Raw genomic sequence first — 15,998 nt, forward strand, 5'->3', positions numbered from 1 at the left:
GGAGCCTCAAAACCACCCTCAGGTTCAGATATGTTTAATCTGGGCTGAGATTCCATCCTGTAATGGAAATCTTTGGAAATTTTGGATATTTTGATGGAAATTATTTCTCCACCTGGCTGAAGTAACAGCACTGACATAGCATAAGAAGAGAGACAGGACAAGATACAAAAGGCATCACTTCTAGGTGAGCCTGGCTTAGGAAAAATGCAAGTTTGTGAGGAGCTAGAGACATTTCTGTCTGAGAAACAACCCCGCTATCTGAGGGGTCTGTTCCAAGAGCAGAACCCTCTTTGACACCCACCAAACAAAAGCCACTGGTTTGCCTTGGGGGAAGGCATGAAATTGACAAAGTGCAGAGCCTTTTGGGGAAGACAAAAACACCCAGAAAGAGGGGGGGGGGAAGTCACTGAGCTGCTCACAGTGTAGCGAGGAGGAAGGACGAAGGGCTATTGGTCATGGATGGTCCTGTGCACTGAGACTTTTCATCCTGAACACCCTTCCCAAAACAGGTCTGGGGGATGGGATGGGATGGGATGGGATGGGATGGGATGGGATGGGATGGGATGGGATGGGATGGGATGGGATGGGATGGGATGGGATGGGATGGGTTGGGATGGGATGGGATCCTCTGTTTCCTCTAGCACTGAGGGCTCTACAAACAAAGCAGGATTTGCTGGAGAGGGGAGGTAAGAAAGACCCTCCTTCCCATTTCCTTCATCACAGACCATGTGGACTCATGTGTGAGTCCAAAAGCAGAGCCCACTTCACTTCCCTGAGTGTCAGTAACAGCTCTGGGTGTGCAGAACACGCTAAGGCGGCACCTGAGCATGCCAAGAGCTCAGCACAGCTCTGAACACATGAGAAGCAGGAGGAGGAGAGTCTACTAAATGTCAGTGACATCAGGGTGCCTGTGAGCTGCTCACAGGGGTGCAGGAAGTATAAAAGCAGAGTTCCCCCAGGAGGGTCCCTGGCAGGAGCTGGGGAGGCACACTGGAGTGGGTGATGCTTTCACTACCTCTGTGACTGGATCCTGCTGGAACCACACCATGGATGGGGGTGAGTACCTGGGCTGCAGCCTCAGGCTGTGTCTTCAGCTTTATTAATGATGCTCAGTCCCTGCGCTGTGACACAGGAGGGGAGCACTTCTATCAGGGTATTTAAACAGTATAAAAGACTTTCATCTTCCTCATTTTTACTATTAAAAAAAAAATGCACAGTTCTCTTTTAGAAGCTCAAAAACCTCAAATCACTTCAGAAACAAATACTAAAAAGAGGTTATTTTAAGGGACAAAAAGGAGGCAATTTTAAGGGGCCCTTTTTCTCCAAAGCAAATGGAATCTTGCATAATTAACACCTTTTCTTCTGTGTTCTTAATTTAAAAGAGAGAAAGAGAGAGCACTCTCCCTGGCAACATTTTAATTCAGTGAATCGAGGAATTGGGAGCAAGAAGAACTGAGTTCATTCGCTAAGTCCATCCAGTGTTTTGCAAATTATTTCTATTAAAAAAATCTGCAGGAACATTGGGGGAAGCAGGATGCACTGGCGATGCAGGAGGCTCTGGGGATGGTCAGGGGGATGGATGCAGGAAGTCCTGGGGAATAAAGGAAGCTCTGGGGATGTTCCAGGGATGCAGGGGAAAGAGCAGGCAGGTCCCACAGAGCCCTCCATGCAAGAGCAGCAGATGGGCCGAGGGAGTCTTCTTTCCCTTGCATGTCTCCTCAGAGGCTCTGGCTATCAATGGCTTAGGAAATTCCTGGATTTTGGAATCCCTGCATCTAAACAAACACCCAGCTGGACCTGTTCACCACACGTCATTCTTCCCATTTAAACTTTTGGCCTCTGCATTGTCCTGTGGGCGCTTTGTGGTCTGCTTGTTCCAAGGGGTTCAGTGTCCAGGGGCAGCTGAACTCAGCTCCTGGGAAAGGTTAATCACGACAGGGGAAAGAAAGAGTTAGTGAGAACCTGACCAAATTATGATAACGTTTCTGCTTTGGGTTTTTTGTTCTACTATTGTATTTCAGAGTATTTCATTTTCTTGGAAGGTGCACCACCATGGTGCTTTCTTTGAAACACAACTGGCTCGCTTAAGCAGGAAAATTTTTACTTGCTTTTCTCTTCTTATCTTGTCTTTTGATTCAGTTTCCTGAAAGGAGTGGAGGTAGATAATTAAAAACTTTCTTCTGTGATAGATCAGTGAACACATGAAATAAGAGCATGACTGTGTTTCACCGGGTCCACTCACTCCGGAGATGACAGTGTCCTTCCTCTACCAGTTGTGAGGAGGGCAAGGGGGAAGAACAGGCTGTTAACTGCCAATAGTCATTAGATCACTTAAGCATGATTAACTTTTCTCAGAAATACCTGGTTCTTCTCCCAGAAGCCTCCCGTACTGCTGGAGAAGGGGCAGCAGAAACTGGTACATGTATAAAATACAGAGAGCAGGTTAATCGCTGCCTACACGTGTGCTGAGGCCGGAACTCTTGCTTTGCAATCCTGGATGGCCAAAAAACATTCTTTCACCACGAGGGTCTGGCCAGAGCAGGTTTGCACAGCTTTGCCAATGCTCCCTAAAGCATTCCCAGCTCCTGCTTTGCTCTCATGCATCTGACCCCTAAAGCATTCCCAGCTCCTGCTTTGCTCTCATGCATCTGACCCCTAAAGCATTCCCAGCTCCTGCTTTGCTCTCATGCATCTGATCCCTAAAGCGTTCCCAGCTCCTGCTTTGCTCCCTGGCTGCAGCAGCAGCCAGACCCTCATGAGTTGCCCTGGTCATTTGTGTAATCTGATTAACCACCCTCAGGGCTGTGTCTCTCTCCTCTTCCAGGCAGATGTCCTGACACCAAATATTTCCACTGTCAGAGGCCTTTCTGGGTGCCCCTGAGGGGATTCTCTGCTCCTGCAGCTGCTCTTACCTTGCTTACAATTAATAGCTGGTGCTGAGGAAGATCCAAATAAACTGGGAAGGATCTACCTGTCCAAACTCACCCAGCCTTCTGCTACAGCATGGTCTGAACTGTGCCCCAGGTGCCCGCCCCAGGTGCCCACCCCAGGGCACCTGAACTGGGGCTTGAAAACACCTGTCTCTTTCCCTTTGCTACTGAGGGAGCGTGAACAGCTCAACAGCTGTCAGGGATGATTTACCCCTCCTTGGGCTTAATCTGTGGAGGAAGACTGTAAAACTGAAGGGTTCCCATCCCCTGCCATGAGCAGACCCCTTCCTTCCTCCCTTCCCTCCCCTTCAATTCCCCTTTCCACCTGTTTCCTTCAGGACAAGGATGGCCTCAAACCAGCGCCTCCCAGGCTGAGGGACGTGGGGGCTGACGCGGGGCTCCAGGGCCAGGCTGACTCATTTGTTGTGGTGGGGTTTTGGTGTATTTTTATAAATGAGGTTTCTAGTGCAACTGGCTGCAGGGACTTTTGAGAGGGGTTTTTTTTTCTTTAGTATTTTGAGGAACAAATCTTTAAAAACTTTAAGAAAATACCCACAGCAGCCAACTGCCAGGAGATGTAAAATAGAAAGAAAAAGTAAAGAAATCTACCTAAACTGCCTGATAAACTGCAAAGCAAGACTCGTGTCACGATAATTGTTGCTGCCCACTGCCCCAGACCACAAGACAGGTTGGGGAGATGCCAGTCCTGTCCAGTCTGACTGAAAGCAGTGACACAAATGTGTTCAAACTGGTGCAGAGGGAGCAGGAGGCAGCAGGGCCTCTCTAGTTGTGCTTTTGCAAATGTGTAATCTGAGGTGGGGGCACAGAAGAGGGGCAGAAACAGCACAGGCTTTCTTCATATTGAAAAGTCATTTGACATTTAAGACACTTGAAACAGCAACTGAGAAGGGGGAGAAAAAAGAAACCTCTGATGATCTTCAAAGGAATTATATTGGCTGAACTGTTTCAGGAGTTGGTTGAGTCACGTTCTCAGTCCTGTTTTTCTAGACCTTCGCAGGGAGATAAGAAAACAGAACAGAGCAAAGGAGCCCCAGCAGGGCTGGGGCTGGGACCGGTCAGGTTAAGCCAGGGTTGGACCTGGAGTTTGCAAACCAAGTCACGGAGAGCTGGTGGAGTCTGGTTTAGGTGGGTGCTTTCCCTCCACGGAATGAGGGTGGTTCTCTTCTCTGCCTCTTATCCAGATGCCACAGGGGTAATTTCCTGGTGGGGCTGAGCAACCAGCACAGGTACTCATCACCCATCCACAGGCAGCCAGGAGCACCAGCTCCACGAGTCCCAGGGAAACCAGGCTGTTTAGAAGGTGCAACAGGAGACTAAAGGCGACTGTGGTGCTTGCAGAGTCAGGGACCCCGTGCCTGTATCCCAGGCAGGAAGGGCACAAGTCTGTGCTTGCTTAAACCCACCTAGTGGATCTCAGTCCTTGAGGTTTTTAGTGTATTTCCTGTATCATACGCAAAAGCCTGGGTAGCAGTTTGAAGAGGCGACAACCACAGTAGACACCAAACCTCTTCCTGCAGTTTGGGACTGGTCAGAGTGAAAGCCAGTAGCTGGACAGAACGGCCAGAAGCTTCACTTCATCCTCAGTCCCTGCCTTGCACTCCTCCACTCCTGAGTCACCTGCACTAAAGGTTCCCATGGGAACCCCTCAGATATCCCCAGGAGGGTTTGGAGAAGGTGAAGGGAGGATGAACACAACTGAGCACACAGCTGCATGAGCATAAAAGATGAAAGTAAGGGGGAAGGTGAGACAGAATTTCTAGGAGACCTCAGGGTGGGTGCACACACAGGCTTGGGGATGAACAGTACAAGTTTTCACACGTGGCTGAGGATCTCTCACCCACACATCACCCTCACATATTAAAAACATCCCCTCTCACAGGTAACTTGTGAAGCTGTTGCATGTGACTGAACACGGGGACTTGGTGCAGTGGGTGCAATTATCTGTAGTGCAAGTTATTCATCCTGGTCCAGTGCAGTAACTGCAGGAGCCTGGCAGAGCAGGCTCCAAACTGAAACCAAGCAGAGTTGAGTCCAGCAGACACTAAGCACAGGAATCGGTCACATTCATGAACAACCAGGCCATGAGGAGCCAGGCAGAGCTCTAGGATGAACAGGCAGCTGAAAGCCAAAGGTATCTCCTTGCTCAGTGCCCCCCAGAGCAGAAAACCCACAGGGAGTGGGAGGCTGCAAGGATCAGCCAGTGCCTGGAGGGACATCCTGGGCCAAGGCACCCCTCAGGGAGGGACACATCTCCTCCTCACACCAGAGTGGAGCTTGGGGCTTTCTCACTGCCACCTTCCAGCTGAGCAACTTTCAGCGGCAGCTGCCTGAGGTAGATGCTGGTACGATCAGTAAAACCAGCAAGGAGAAAGCTTTCCCTGGCCCCTGCCCTGTTAACCACAGCAGGAAGAGCTGCTCGGCTGAGATTGCTCTCAGCACCATCACACCTGGCTCTGAATTCAGTTTTTCCTCCCAGCTGTCAGTATTCTGTATTTCCACATCCCAAGGCAGCAGAAGCCAACTCCTGACATTTAGAGATAAGCAATAAATTTCAGCTAGCTCCAGTTTTATCTGTCCCATGGGGAGCTGAGCTCTCCTCTCCACAGCCCAGGCACCACATGGGCACAGCTGGGCCAGATTTATGGCCCTCACAGCTGGATGTCTTCACATGGATGAAGCTGCACCCTCACTGCTCAGACACAAGGGAATAGGCTGCTGGCTGCGTGCAGGGAAAAGTAATGGATAAAATCCAAATGGGTGCAGTGTGCCTGAGTTAAGAGTTCCCAGCTCTCAGCCTTCACTGCACAGGGTCCTGGGGCGACCTGGTCTAGTGGAAGACATCCCTGCTCACTGCAGGGGGTTGGACTGGATGACCTTTAGAGGCCACTTCCAACCCAAACTGTTCAGTGATTCCGTGAAGCCAGAGGGGCCAAACTCCTGAGACTCCACCAGTGCTCTGACAGTAACACACATGACCCTGGGTTATCGTGCTGGCATCTTCCCCGGATTTTGGTTTCCTCAGTGGTGAGGGCTCTGCAGGGTTCACAGTGCCATGGGCAACACAACCCACTGCTCTTTCAAAGTGAGAACCGCGTGGAAACCCCCACACAGCCACTAACAGCATCTCCTTCTTCCCTAGGCAAGCAGCTAAAGGTCACCCTTGTTTTCAGCCTGCCGCTCATTTTTCAGGTAAGATGCTTTCAACAACATTGTTGATATCCAGCTGCTTTGCGTTGTGGGTAAAGGGACATCTCAAAAACTCAGAGCAGCCACCCACAGTCCCCAAAATGTGTGGGGACACAGCTGCTCACCCCAGGATCCAGTGTGGGAGGTGAGAGCAGAGACCAGCTAGAGAAAAATAAATAAGGGAAACAAAACAAAGGAGAGAAAAATTGTGACAAACGCAGTGATTTTCGGATGGCCTGGGCTGCACAAGTCCCCTTTTAGCCCCAAAATGAGCATTTCCAGGACAGACAGGAGTGCGCCAGGTTGATTTCAGGGAGCAGCTGCTTCCTGCTCCCTGCAAATTCCTGGTCAAGGTGCTGGGCTCTGACCAAGCACACAGCTGGAGAGGGATTTGCCCAAGGAGGAAGAGTTCAGCATCTTCCCCTGCCTGCTCTTGCTCAGAGTCCCCTGGCCCAGCAAGGAGGACCCCAGGCATGGAGCTGTGCCATAACCTGCTCCCAAACCCAGGGCCGCGTCCCTCTGCCCGGGATCCCTTGGGAGCAGTGGCCACCCCCCAGCCCATGGGGCTCCCTGGGAGTCGGTGTAAAGCACGAGCCCCTGCTTTTCCCTTTCACTGCTGCCGGCCTGGCAGGATGTGGTGAAAGCCAAACCTGCTGAGATGGAGAGCACCGAGATACTCTCTGATAAGGGTGGGGGTATCCAGGGGAAACCTTTCATGTCTGTGCGGTGGGGAGAAGGTTCTGGAGACCAATAAGTCACAAAAAGCAGGGCACCGATACCGCAGGCTCTGTCTGCCCCACAGGTTATGGCAGTGTAGGAAGATGAAACGAGTAATCAGAACTGAAATCAGGGGCCTGAATAAGATGCCAGCCACATGTCCGTGCCGACACGGAAACAGCTTCCTGCTGCACTCACTGTGCTTCCTCACGGTCTCACCGACACCTTCGTTGATTTTTAATTCAGCTGAAGGGTGTTTTATTTCTCATGTTTTATCTGACAGCTGGCTGTGCACACACAGCTGGAGACAGGTCCTGGAACACTCTGGAAAGCTGCCACACATCTGAGGGCTTGCAGGCGTTACTTTGGCTGAGCACAAAACATTTCTAATGGAATTCCCACTTGAAACCCACCCCAAAAGCCCCAAACCTCACATATTTATGGGAAACACTTTCAGCCACGAGGTTGTGTCAGCTCTGTTTGTGATGTTGGCATGAGATAGCACTTAGGAACTCCCTGGGACTTCTCTCTAGGCTCCTTTCCTGGCACGGCCAACACAGTCCTTGTCCCAACACACTCTTCTTCTCTTTCCTGTTCTAGTTCTGTGCTGGGGACAATGTCACTGATTACTACGACCCCAACAGCACCATCGACTACAACATGTTCGAGTCTGTGTGTGAGAAGGAGGAGGTCCGTAACTTCCGTGCTGCCTTCCTCCCGGCCATGTACAGCCTCATCTGCTTCATGGGGCTGCTGGGGAACGGGCTGGTGATGCTCACCTACATCTACTTCAAGAGGCTGAAGACCATGACAGACATCTACTTGCTGAACTTGGCTCTGGCAGACATCCTCTTCCTGCTGACCCTTCCCTTCTGGGCCACGAGTGCGGCCACGTACTGGCTTTTTGGGAGCTTTGCCTGCAAAGCCGTCTACTGCATCTGCAAAATGAGTTTCTTCAGCGGGATGCTGCTCCTCCTGTCCATCAGCATCGACAGGTACTTCGCCATCGTCCAGGCTGCCTCGGCCCATCGCCTGCGTCCCCGGATGATTTTCATCAGCAAGGTGACGTGCATCCTCATCTGGGTCCTGGCTTTCATCCTCTCAATCCCAGAGCTGGTTCACAGTGGTGTGAACAACTCGGAACAACCCCGTTGTTCCATCATTGCTAATGACTTGCAGACCTTCAACACCGGCATCAAAGTGTCCCAAATGGTGTTTGGCTTCTTAATTCCCCTCGTGGTCATGTCTTTCTGCTACCTCGTCATCATCAAAACGTTACTCCAGGCCCGCAACTTCGAGAAGAACAAAGCCATCAAGGTCATCATCGCTGTGGTCATTGTCTTCGTCGTCTTCCAGCTGCCCTACAACAGCGTCATGCTGGCCAAGACCATCTCAGCCTTCAACCAGACCAGCTCCTGCGAGGAGAGCAAGAAGCTGGATGTGGCAGATGACGTGACCTACACCCTGGCCTGCTTCCGATGCTGCCTCAACCCGTTCCTCTACGCCTTCATCGGCGTCAAATTCCGCACTGACCTCTTCAAGCTGCTGAAGGAGCTGGGCTGCCTGAGCCAGGAGCGCCTCTGGCAGCTCACCTCCTGCCGTGACAACAAGAGGTCCTCCTTTGCCATGGAGACAGAGACAACCACCACCTTCTCCCCGTGAGCCGAGCCCCAGGCACGCTTTGGTCGAGCTGGAATGGTTTTGGACATTTTCTCTAGTCTGAACTCCTGGCAGAGCAAGACCTGCCACGCTGCAGAGAAGTCGAGGGGAAAATCCAGAAGCCTCCCCCTAACTGAAGCAGCAAGGACTGCTGGCCAATATCCCACGGGTGGAGAGACTTTACAACAGAGTTGTCACTAATAGAAAAGCAAGGGAGAGGTGGTGAGTCTACAATTTCTCCTGTCATTTCACCTTCAGCTTAGTTGTTCCCTGTCAAAATAAGAAATGCTCAAAATAGAACATTTACCCTAAAAGCGACAAGTACTGAGAGAAAACAGAGCAGCAGAGCTGTCGTTTGGAGCTGAGCTGCTGGGAGCATCACCCTTGCTTTGATGTTGCTTTTAACGAGACAACAGCTCTGCAATCCCACAGAAATGCCCTTGCACTGAGTCAGGCCAAGGCCAACCCGCACCCGCAGCCTCGGGCTCGATTCAACACACAACCCCAGCTGTGGAGTATCTGAGCACATGACTGCTCTGCCTTCCCCCACGAAAAGTGAGAAATGACCACAGCTAATGAGAAATCCGTACAAACTCTAGCCATAATTTCAATTACTTAGTATAATATTGTAGCCACTCGTAGCTCTGTCAGGTAAAGTACAAATTCCACTTCACTTCTGCCCGTATCCTTTTTCTGGGCTATCACCTGCTGACCTTGAGATAAATATGTACGTGGGTTTTCTCCTCCCTTCCCAGTCCTTCTAGCAGGACTTCAGTTGCCTTTGAAGTCAGATCTGTATTTCACTCATAAGCTACTGGGGCGTGTTTAGCATCAGTGCTGTCGGCACCAACAAAGACACCGCTCTCCGAGGTTTGCTCCGAACACAGCCCCACCACCGCCAGGGCCACAGCAGCTGAACAGCAGATTATTGTCCTGGAAAGACAGACCTCGGAGGAGCCCAGACTGCAATTCCAGTTGGCACTTTCATGGGAAGTGCAAAGATTCCCGATGACAGATGAACGCTCTGGGAACCGCTGTTGTGGGACAGCTGAACGTCAGCTGGGAGGAGCTGCAGCACAACCTGTGCAGCTGTCCCTGTCCTTGTCCTGTGTGCCCAGATCCCACAGCACCCAGCTTTCCCAGAGACATCACCAGTGGAGAGAGGTCTCAGCCTGGAGCTGCTCTCAGGGCTGACAGGGAAGATACATCTGTGTTCTCCTGAACACACAGAGCCATGAGCAGCAAAACACTCACTAAACAGACTTTCATCCATTTTTTCAACACATGGATCCATCAGGAGTGACACAGAGAACTCTCTGGTTCATGGGTTGGAGAGCATTGCTTTAAAGAAGTGAGGATTAAAATCAGCCTTCCAAGAAAGAATTCACTGGCTCAGTCTGAGACAGCACTGCCAGGTATTTACCTGGCTGCCACCAAACCTAAATAAATTCACCATAAACCATTTACCTCTGGTGCATGGGATTTTTGTCAAGGGCTGGGATTCGGGAAGAGAGGACATTGTGCTCTGTGTTGCCTAGCTGTGCTCAACTGTTGAACTCATTTTCGTTTACAATGCCCAGGTAACTACAGAAGTGCTGCTTCTCTGTCACATGAAACGGGGTGACAACTGACACTGAACAGCTATTTGCCCTTGGTTTCCTTCTCATCCTTATTTGGGCAAGATACAGCTATCACGAACGAGCCAGGAACACCCCAAGCACAGGATATTTGCAGTTTTCCTCATCAGTAACAATACCTTGTTAATGTATATTCAATATGTAAAGCTGCTTTACACAAAGTTCAATCTGTTCATGAATGTACCCCAAGAACACTCCGCTTCCATGGAACCTTTTCATGCAGAATCCATTCACCTTATTCCAGCCAGGAAACTGCTCCACCAGCACATGGAGCTGTACTGGTGTCTTGTAGATAAAAGCCATCCCCCTCCTGCAAAGGAAGAGGTCTTCAGGTCCTTACAGACCAGATGAATTCCAAGTAGGATAACACACAGCTGCTTCCATAAATGAGATGCAGAGGCACCCTCTGGGACAGCTGCAGCTGGTGCCTCAGTGAGGCAGTGGTGATGTCAGAGTGCCTAGCTTTCCCTGGTTACATTTAACGGACAGAACAAATTTGCATCTAATTTAGATGAGTCGTTAACGTTTGCCTAAGATCCCAACCTGAGGTTCCCCACTAATGTCTGAAAACTGACTGTATTTTGCTGCCCGAGAATAATAAATTATAACGATTTAAACCAAATACTTCTGGTTTTCCGTTGCACTTTCTCCATCCTTGTACAGTCCTTGTCAATCCTTCTGTCCTGTCAGGAGCTGTTTGATCAGCTCAGCTTCACACCAGTGCTGCCCTGCAGGAAAGAGAGCATGAAAAATAAACTAAACAGAAAAATGTTGGTCTATTTCATCTGCTGGTGGATTACGAAAGGAACAAGTCAGCAGCAAGTTAAGGAGTTTTTATTTTAACTATCAACCCACCTCTCTTGATGCTGCTCCACAGCTGGATGTACCTAATGGCTACTCATCAATCTTGAAGTGTAAATTCTTCGAGCTGTAGCATTTTATTGTTCACATTTAATTAAAATTCACTAATAAACCACCACGTTACTGAGGGAATTGCTCACAGGGAGAGCTACAACCCCCAACATCCAGGGTGAGAGCAGGAACTGCAACTAAAACAATGAACACAATGCTCCTGCCTGACCTCCCCAGTTAATTCGTGCCTCAAAGCACACAGAGGGGAGCAAGGGGGGACCCATATCCTTCACCAAAAGTGCCTTGTAATTGTAACCACGGAATCAAAGAGGAAGAAACTCAAAGAACACAAGGAAACAGAAGCCTGACACCCGAGTGCCAGAGCGAAGGCCCATTTCTGCTTTCACTGAGCAATGAAAGTCTCACGTTTTCTCCCGGGAGAGAAAGGACAAGGTGAGTTTCAGCATCTGGCCCAGAGACTCAAGAAGTATCTCCAGACTACAGCATAACACAACTTAAGATGCAAAACCCCAAACCCAGGGATCCTTAAATAAACACTGGGTCTCACCACAGTGAGGTCCTCAACTGCCCCAAGAGCTCGTTTGTGCACGAGGTGCAGTTGGCTGAGCAGGGCTTGGAGCAAGGACAGGGGATCTGCAGAGAGCCACAGCACTTTCAACCACTCCCCCTGCTCCTCTAAGGTGACTGCGAGCCAAACTCTTGATATTCAGGAACCTTCTTGATTAAGAAAACAGACTCCACCTTAAAGCCCTAACTTAAAACCAGCAAAACTTACCCACCAAGCAACCACACAAAATCACAACTTGGGTCACAAATATTGCAGCCAAGTCACACAGAACTTGTTACAAAAAAAAAAAAGAGTGTGTTTCTCAGATGGATTTAACCTATTTTAATACCTTTCACCAGCAAGAGCTGCGTATTTCCTTTCACAGTTCCAAATCTTCTTTTAAAAGCCAATAAAAATCCTGGCCCTCATTAGAGGAAGGGGACACAGGTTTGCCTTACACTCCATAAAGGCAGGGGAGGGAGTGACTGCCCAGTCCCAGCTGCGTGGTTCCTGCAATCCCTGTTCCCGGTTATTGTGGGGAATCCTGCAGCACTCAGAAGGCCTGGACTTTTTATCACTCTGGACAAGTATCACTGATGATCATTTCTCCTTCCTTGACAGCCCTTTATCTCTCTGCATGTGTATTTTTAAGCCATGGTTTGGAAACCCTTAGTACCAAATGGATCTGGGCTGGGTGGGAGCCAAACTGGAATGAGGAGCAAGTCAACTGGCACTGGGAGAGCTGGCAGCTGCTCCCAGCTATCTCAGAGCATGGCACCGGTGTGTCACCTCCCCCTCTGTGCTGGCCCCCATCACTCGCTGGTAAATCACTTGATGGGAAGGGGAAAATTCTCCAGGCAGGGCTGTGGTTTCTCGAGTGCCACCTGGGCAGCTGCGTGAGGGAAGTCTTTGTCACCCGAAGAAAGAATGAGCTGGAACGGAGTGAGGTAAACAAACCCTAAAAATAATGCCCGTGGGTGATGGGGAAGGGTGGGGGCACATTGCATCAGTCAGAAGAGCTGAGAGCAGGCCATGGCTTCCTCCTCATGGCCTCTTTTGTAAGGAAAAAAAAAAAAAAAACCAAATTCCTGTTCTGGGGGTGGAGGTGTCACATCTCAGGGGAGAACTTCTTGTTCAGGCAACTGTCCTTGCTGGCAGAGCTGCCTTGCCTGGGGCCACCTCCTCCCGGGGGCACAGCGGGGCTTTATCCACCCCTGGGCCATTTAAGAGGGACCTGGAGAAACTGAGGCAGCTGAGACATCACCCTGCCCTTTGTGTCCTCACAAGCGACCTCCAAGCAAGTGAATCAAGAGTCTGACCAGGACTTTTCATGGATTAGAAGGTGGCAGGATCAGCTCAGAGCCAACTGCTGGCACCAAGCAGGGGGCAAGAACGTGCAGTAGAGATATGAGGGAAAATAACCAGATAAGCAGCATCCTGCTGCATTCAATGACTGCAGCACAATCCACTGCTGGGCTGCCTCAGAGCCCCGGAGTGGGAGTCGTGTCCCCAGCCCTCCTCCTCACAGAGCCCAGTCCTGCTCCTTCCCCAGGCACTAAAACCAGGTAGAATATCCCTGGCTCTGTGCTCGTCCCACGTGTGGGAGCCCTCACAGCCTCTGGCTGAAATGAACGCAATTTCACACGTTCAGATTTAGCCAGATTTCAAGCCCAGCTGCGGCAGCCACCGACCTGCCCAAAATGAAAGCTGATTTTTCACTTTCACTAAGACCCCAGTCCTGCAGAGGTGAGTATTGATATTAAACCAGCAGAGAGTCTAGTGTTGATATTTAACCACAACCTGTCAGTGCCCCAGCTTGTTGTAGAAACCTTATTCAGGTCTGAACAGATAGGAAGCCTTCTGTCTCCACGTGCAGGGCAGCTGCAGAGCCAGCCCAGGCATTTGTCACCACTGAACCCCTGCAGCTCCTCATGTGCAGGAACCGAAACTTCCCTTTGCTTTGTTTTCAATTCAATTGTCTTAAAAAAAAAAATATAACAAGCAGAGAGCTACTTTCTTTGCTGCTGAATGCTGGCATGGAAATTATTGTGAAGTGATCAGGGGATTTACTGGGAAATTTCTGTGACTGAAGGACAACACTAATACCCAGAATCATCCTGCAGGAGAGGAAAAGGCCAAGTAATCTCCAGTGAGACAGACAAAAAGGCCTTCCAGGATTTGGAGTCTGTGCATGCTGCTCTGTACGAAAATCAGAACTTCTCTCACCAGCTCCAGTTCCTGGATCCCGCAGGTTTTACCCACGGCTTTGCCTTCTCACCAGGGAAGGTCCCACCTCCACGTGAAGCTCAGTGAGCACACACACGTGTCCCAGCAGCCCTGGTTTCACTCTGGGGCAATCACAGCAGAATCCAACCCCACCGGGGCAAAACCCAGCTCTTGGGGCTGCGCAGAGAGAAACTCACGTTTTCAGGGCAGAGCTGACTGATTCCCTGGGAGATAAAATGGGTTTTTTTCTAAGTTTTGGCCACACCAAGCAGTGAGAAAGAGCTTCAACCCCTGTGCCAGGGCGGGGAGTGGGAGAGGAAAAAAACAAAGCCCTTTATGGATGACTAACCCAGGCTCAGCTCCTGGGCCGTGTTGCACGAGCCCCTTTGAAGAGTTTCGCACTTGTGCAGGTGGGTCCCGGTTCTGCCTTGCCAGGGGGGTCGCAGGCAGGGACAAGGCTCCTGCTCAAACGTCACCCCCAGGCTGTGTACAGAGGGGGAGCAGGGCTGGGCCCCCACAGACGTGGCTTTGGAGGGTTGCAGGAGGTCTGGAAAGGCACCAGATCCATACAAGGCTCATCCAGCTGTGTTGCCAGCAGCTCCTGGCAGCAACCCTCCCCACACGAGCCGCCCTCACGTGCCAGCGCAGCCCAAACAGCCCGGGGCGTGAGGCTGCTCTGGAGCTGCAGAGAACAGCCAGCAGAAAAGGGCTCCCCAACACCACAAACAAGCCCTGAAAAGCTGCCAGAGCCTCCTGCCTCCACCGGGCAGCCTGTTCCAGGCACTACCCAGGCGTTATCTTGGACCTGCACCACAGCAGGGCATCAGGGAATCACGGGATGGTTTGTGCTGGAGGGACCTCAGGATCCTGTCCCAGCTGCCCCAGGGCACAGAGGTGATGCTCTAGTGAGGCATCAGCTCCGCAGAAAAGCTGCTCCTCCCAGGGGACTTCCCCCACCAAGGACCTGCTCCTGAGCTCCAGCAGGGACATGAGCCCCCTTTATAATCACTAGGGCAGAAGGAGCCTTCCCTCACTGGCCATTTCCTCCTGCAGCCATGGATGAGGTCATGGCACACGGCCTGAAACACACCATGAGACTGAGCTCCAGTGACCAAGATGGAAATAACTTCCTTCTCCTTCCTGACATCTGAAAAAGAAAAAAAAAAAAAAAAAAAATTATATATATATATATATATATATGTATATATAGAGAGAGAGATAATAGGAAAAGCCCAGAACAGAAAGAACCTCCCAAAGCACTGGTGACCTCCCCAGGGCCTGAGTGACAACCTCAGGAATGACAGGACAGGCTCTGAGTGACCCACAGCACATCCAGCACCAGTCTGTGGTCACCACCCCCCTTTGGCCGCAGCCATCCTGGCCCCGGGAACCAGCAGAGACAGAAAGCTGGGATAGGGGAGAGCAGGGACATGGTCTCCTCCATGTCCTTCCCTCAAAGCCACTCTCCTCTCCTCTTGCTTTGGGTCACGAGTTCCCTGCTCCTGGGAGAGGGCTCCCAGCCAAACCCCTGAACTCCCCACAGGCGACCAGGAGCGACCACAGAGCTCTCCTTGAGAGCTGCTGACACCATGTGGGAACGGCTGGGAAGTGATCCACACACACCTCCGGCCCTCCAAGCCAGGACTCCCGGAAAAACTCGGGAAAACTTACCCTGAAGTAAAGGTGTGGGTTCCGATCGTATCAGTGATATCATTTGCAACCCCTCTGTCAGCAATCAGGCTAAAAAGTGGTGTTAATCCACTTTGGTTTCATTTAAATCCGTTGGGAGTGATTTTAAATGGCTTTGATTCACTTGACTTTTCCCTCTGGATCAGCCCATGCCTCTTCCACATCACTTCAATAATCCATTCTCACTGCTAAACTCCATGCTGTTTCTTACATCTTCCCCTAAAAATGACAGCTCCCACAGATCACCTTCCACTGGCTTTGTACCCACATTTCCTAGACAACTCTGAAAAATCATAAATGGTCTTTTCCAGCCACCTCCTACCACGTGGGACCCTGCGGGAAACTTCAGTGCAGCTGCTCTGGAAAAATCCCAGCCTGGAAAATGGGATTTGTCAGGCAGCAGAAGATGGGTTTTTTTCAAGCAAGCTTTACAAACACACCCTCTTCTCCACGAGGCCTCACTGTGCTATTCAATCTCTCATCACACACGAACAGGAGGATTCAGCTTCTGGA

At 50.7% G+C, this 15,998-nt stretch overlaps 1 protein-coding gene across 1 annotated transcript; it reads left to right on the forward strand.

Moving 5' to 3' along the window:
- The first annotated feature begins 990 nt into the window (after positions 1–990).
- Positions 991–10,753, forward strand: CCR7 (C-C motif chemokine receptor 7). Its single transcript, XM_066205259.1, has 3 exons — positions 991–1,056; positions 6,091–6,140; positions 7,455–10,753. Exons 1-3 carry the CDS (start codon positions 1,047–1,049, stop codon positions 8,514–8,516), a joined length of 1,122 nt encoding a protein of 373 aa, XP_066061356.1. The 5' UTR covers positions 991–1,046; the 3' UTR covers positions 8,517–10,753.
- The last annotated feature ends 5,245 nt before the right edge of the window (positions 10,754–15,998 follow it).

The sequence above is a fragment of the Chamaea fasciata genome, unplaced genomic scaffold, assembly GCF_029207755.1.
Source record: "Chamaea fasciata isolate MVZ Bird 193981 ecotype frontalis unplaced genomic scaffold, bChaFas1.0.hap1 SCAF_27, whole genome shotgun sequence".
Classification (NCBI taxonomy): domain Eukaryota; kingdom Metazoa; phylum Chordata; class Aves; order Passeriformes; family Sylviidae; genus Chamaea; species Chamaea fasciata.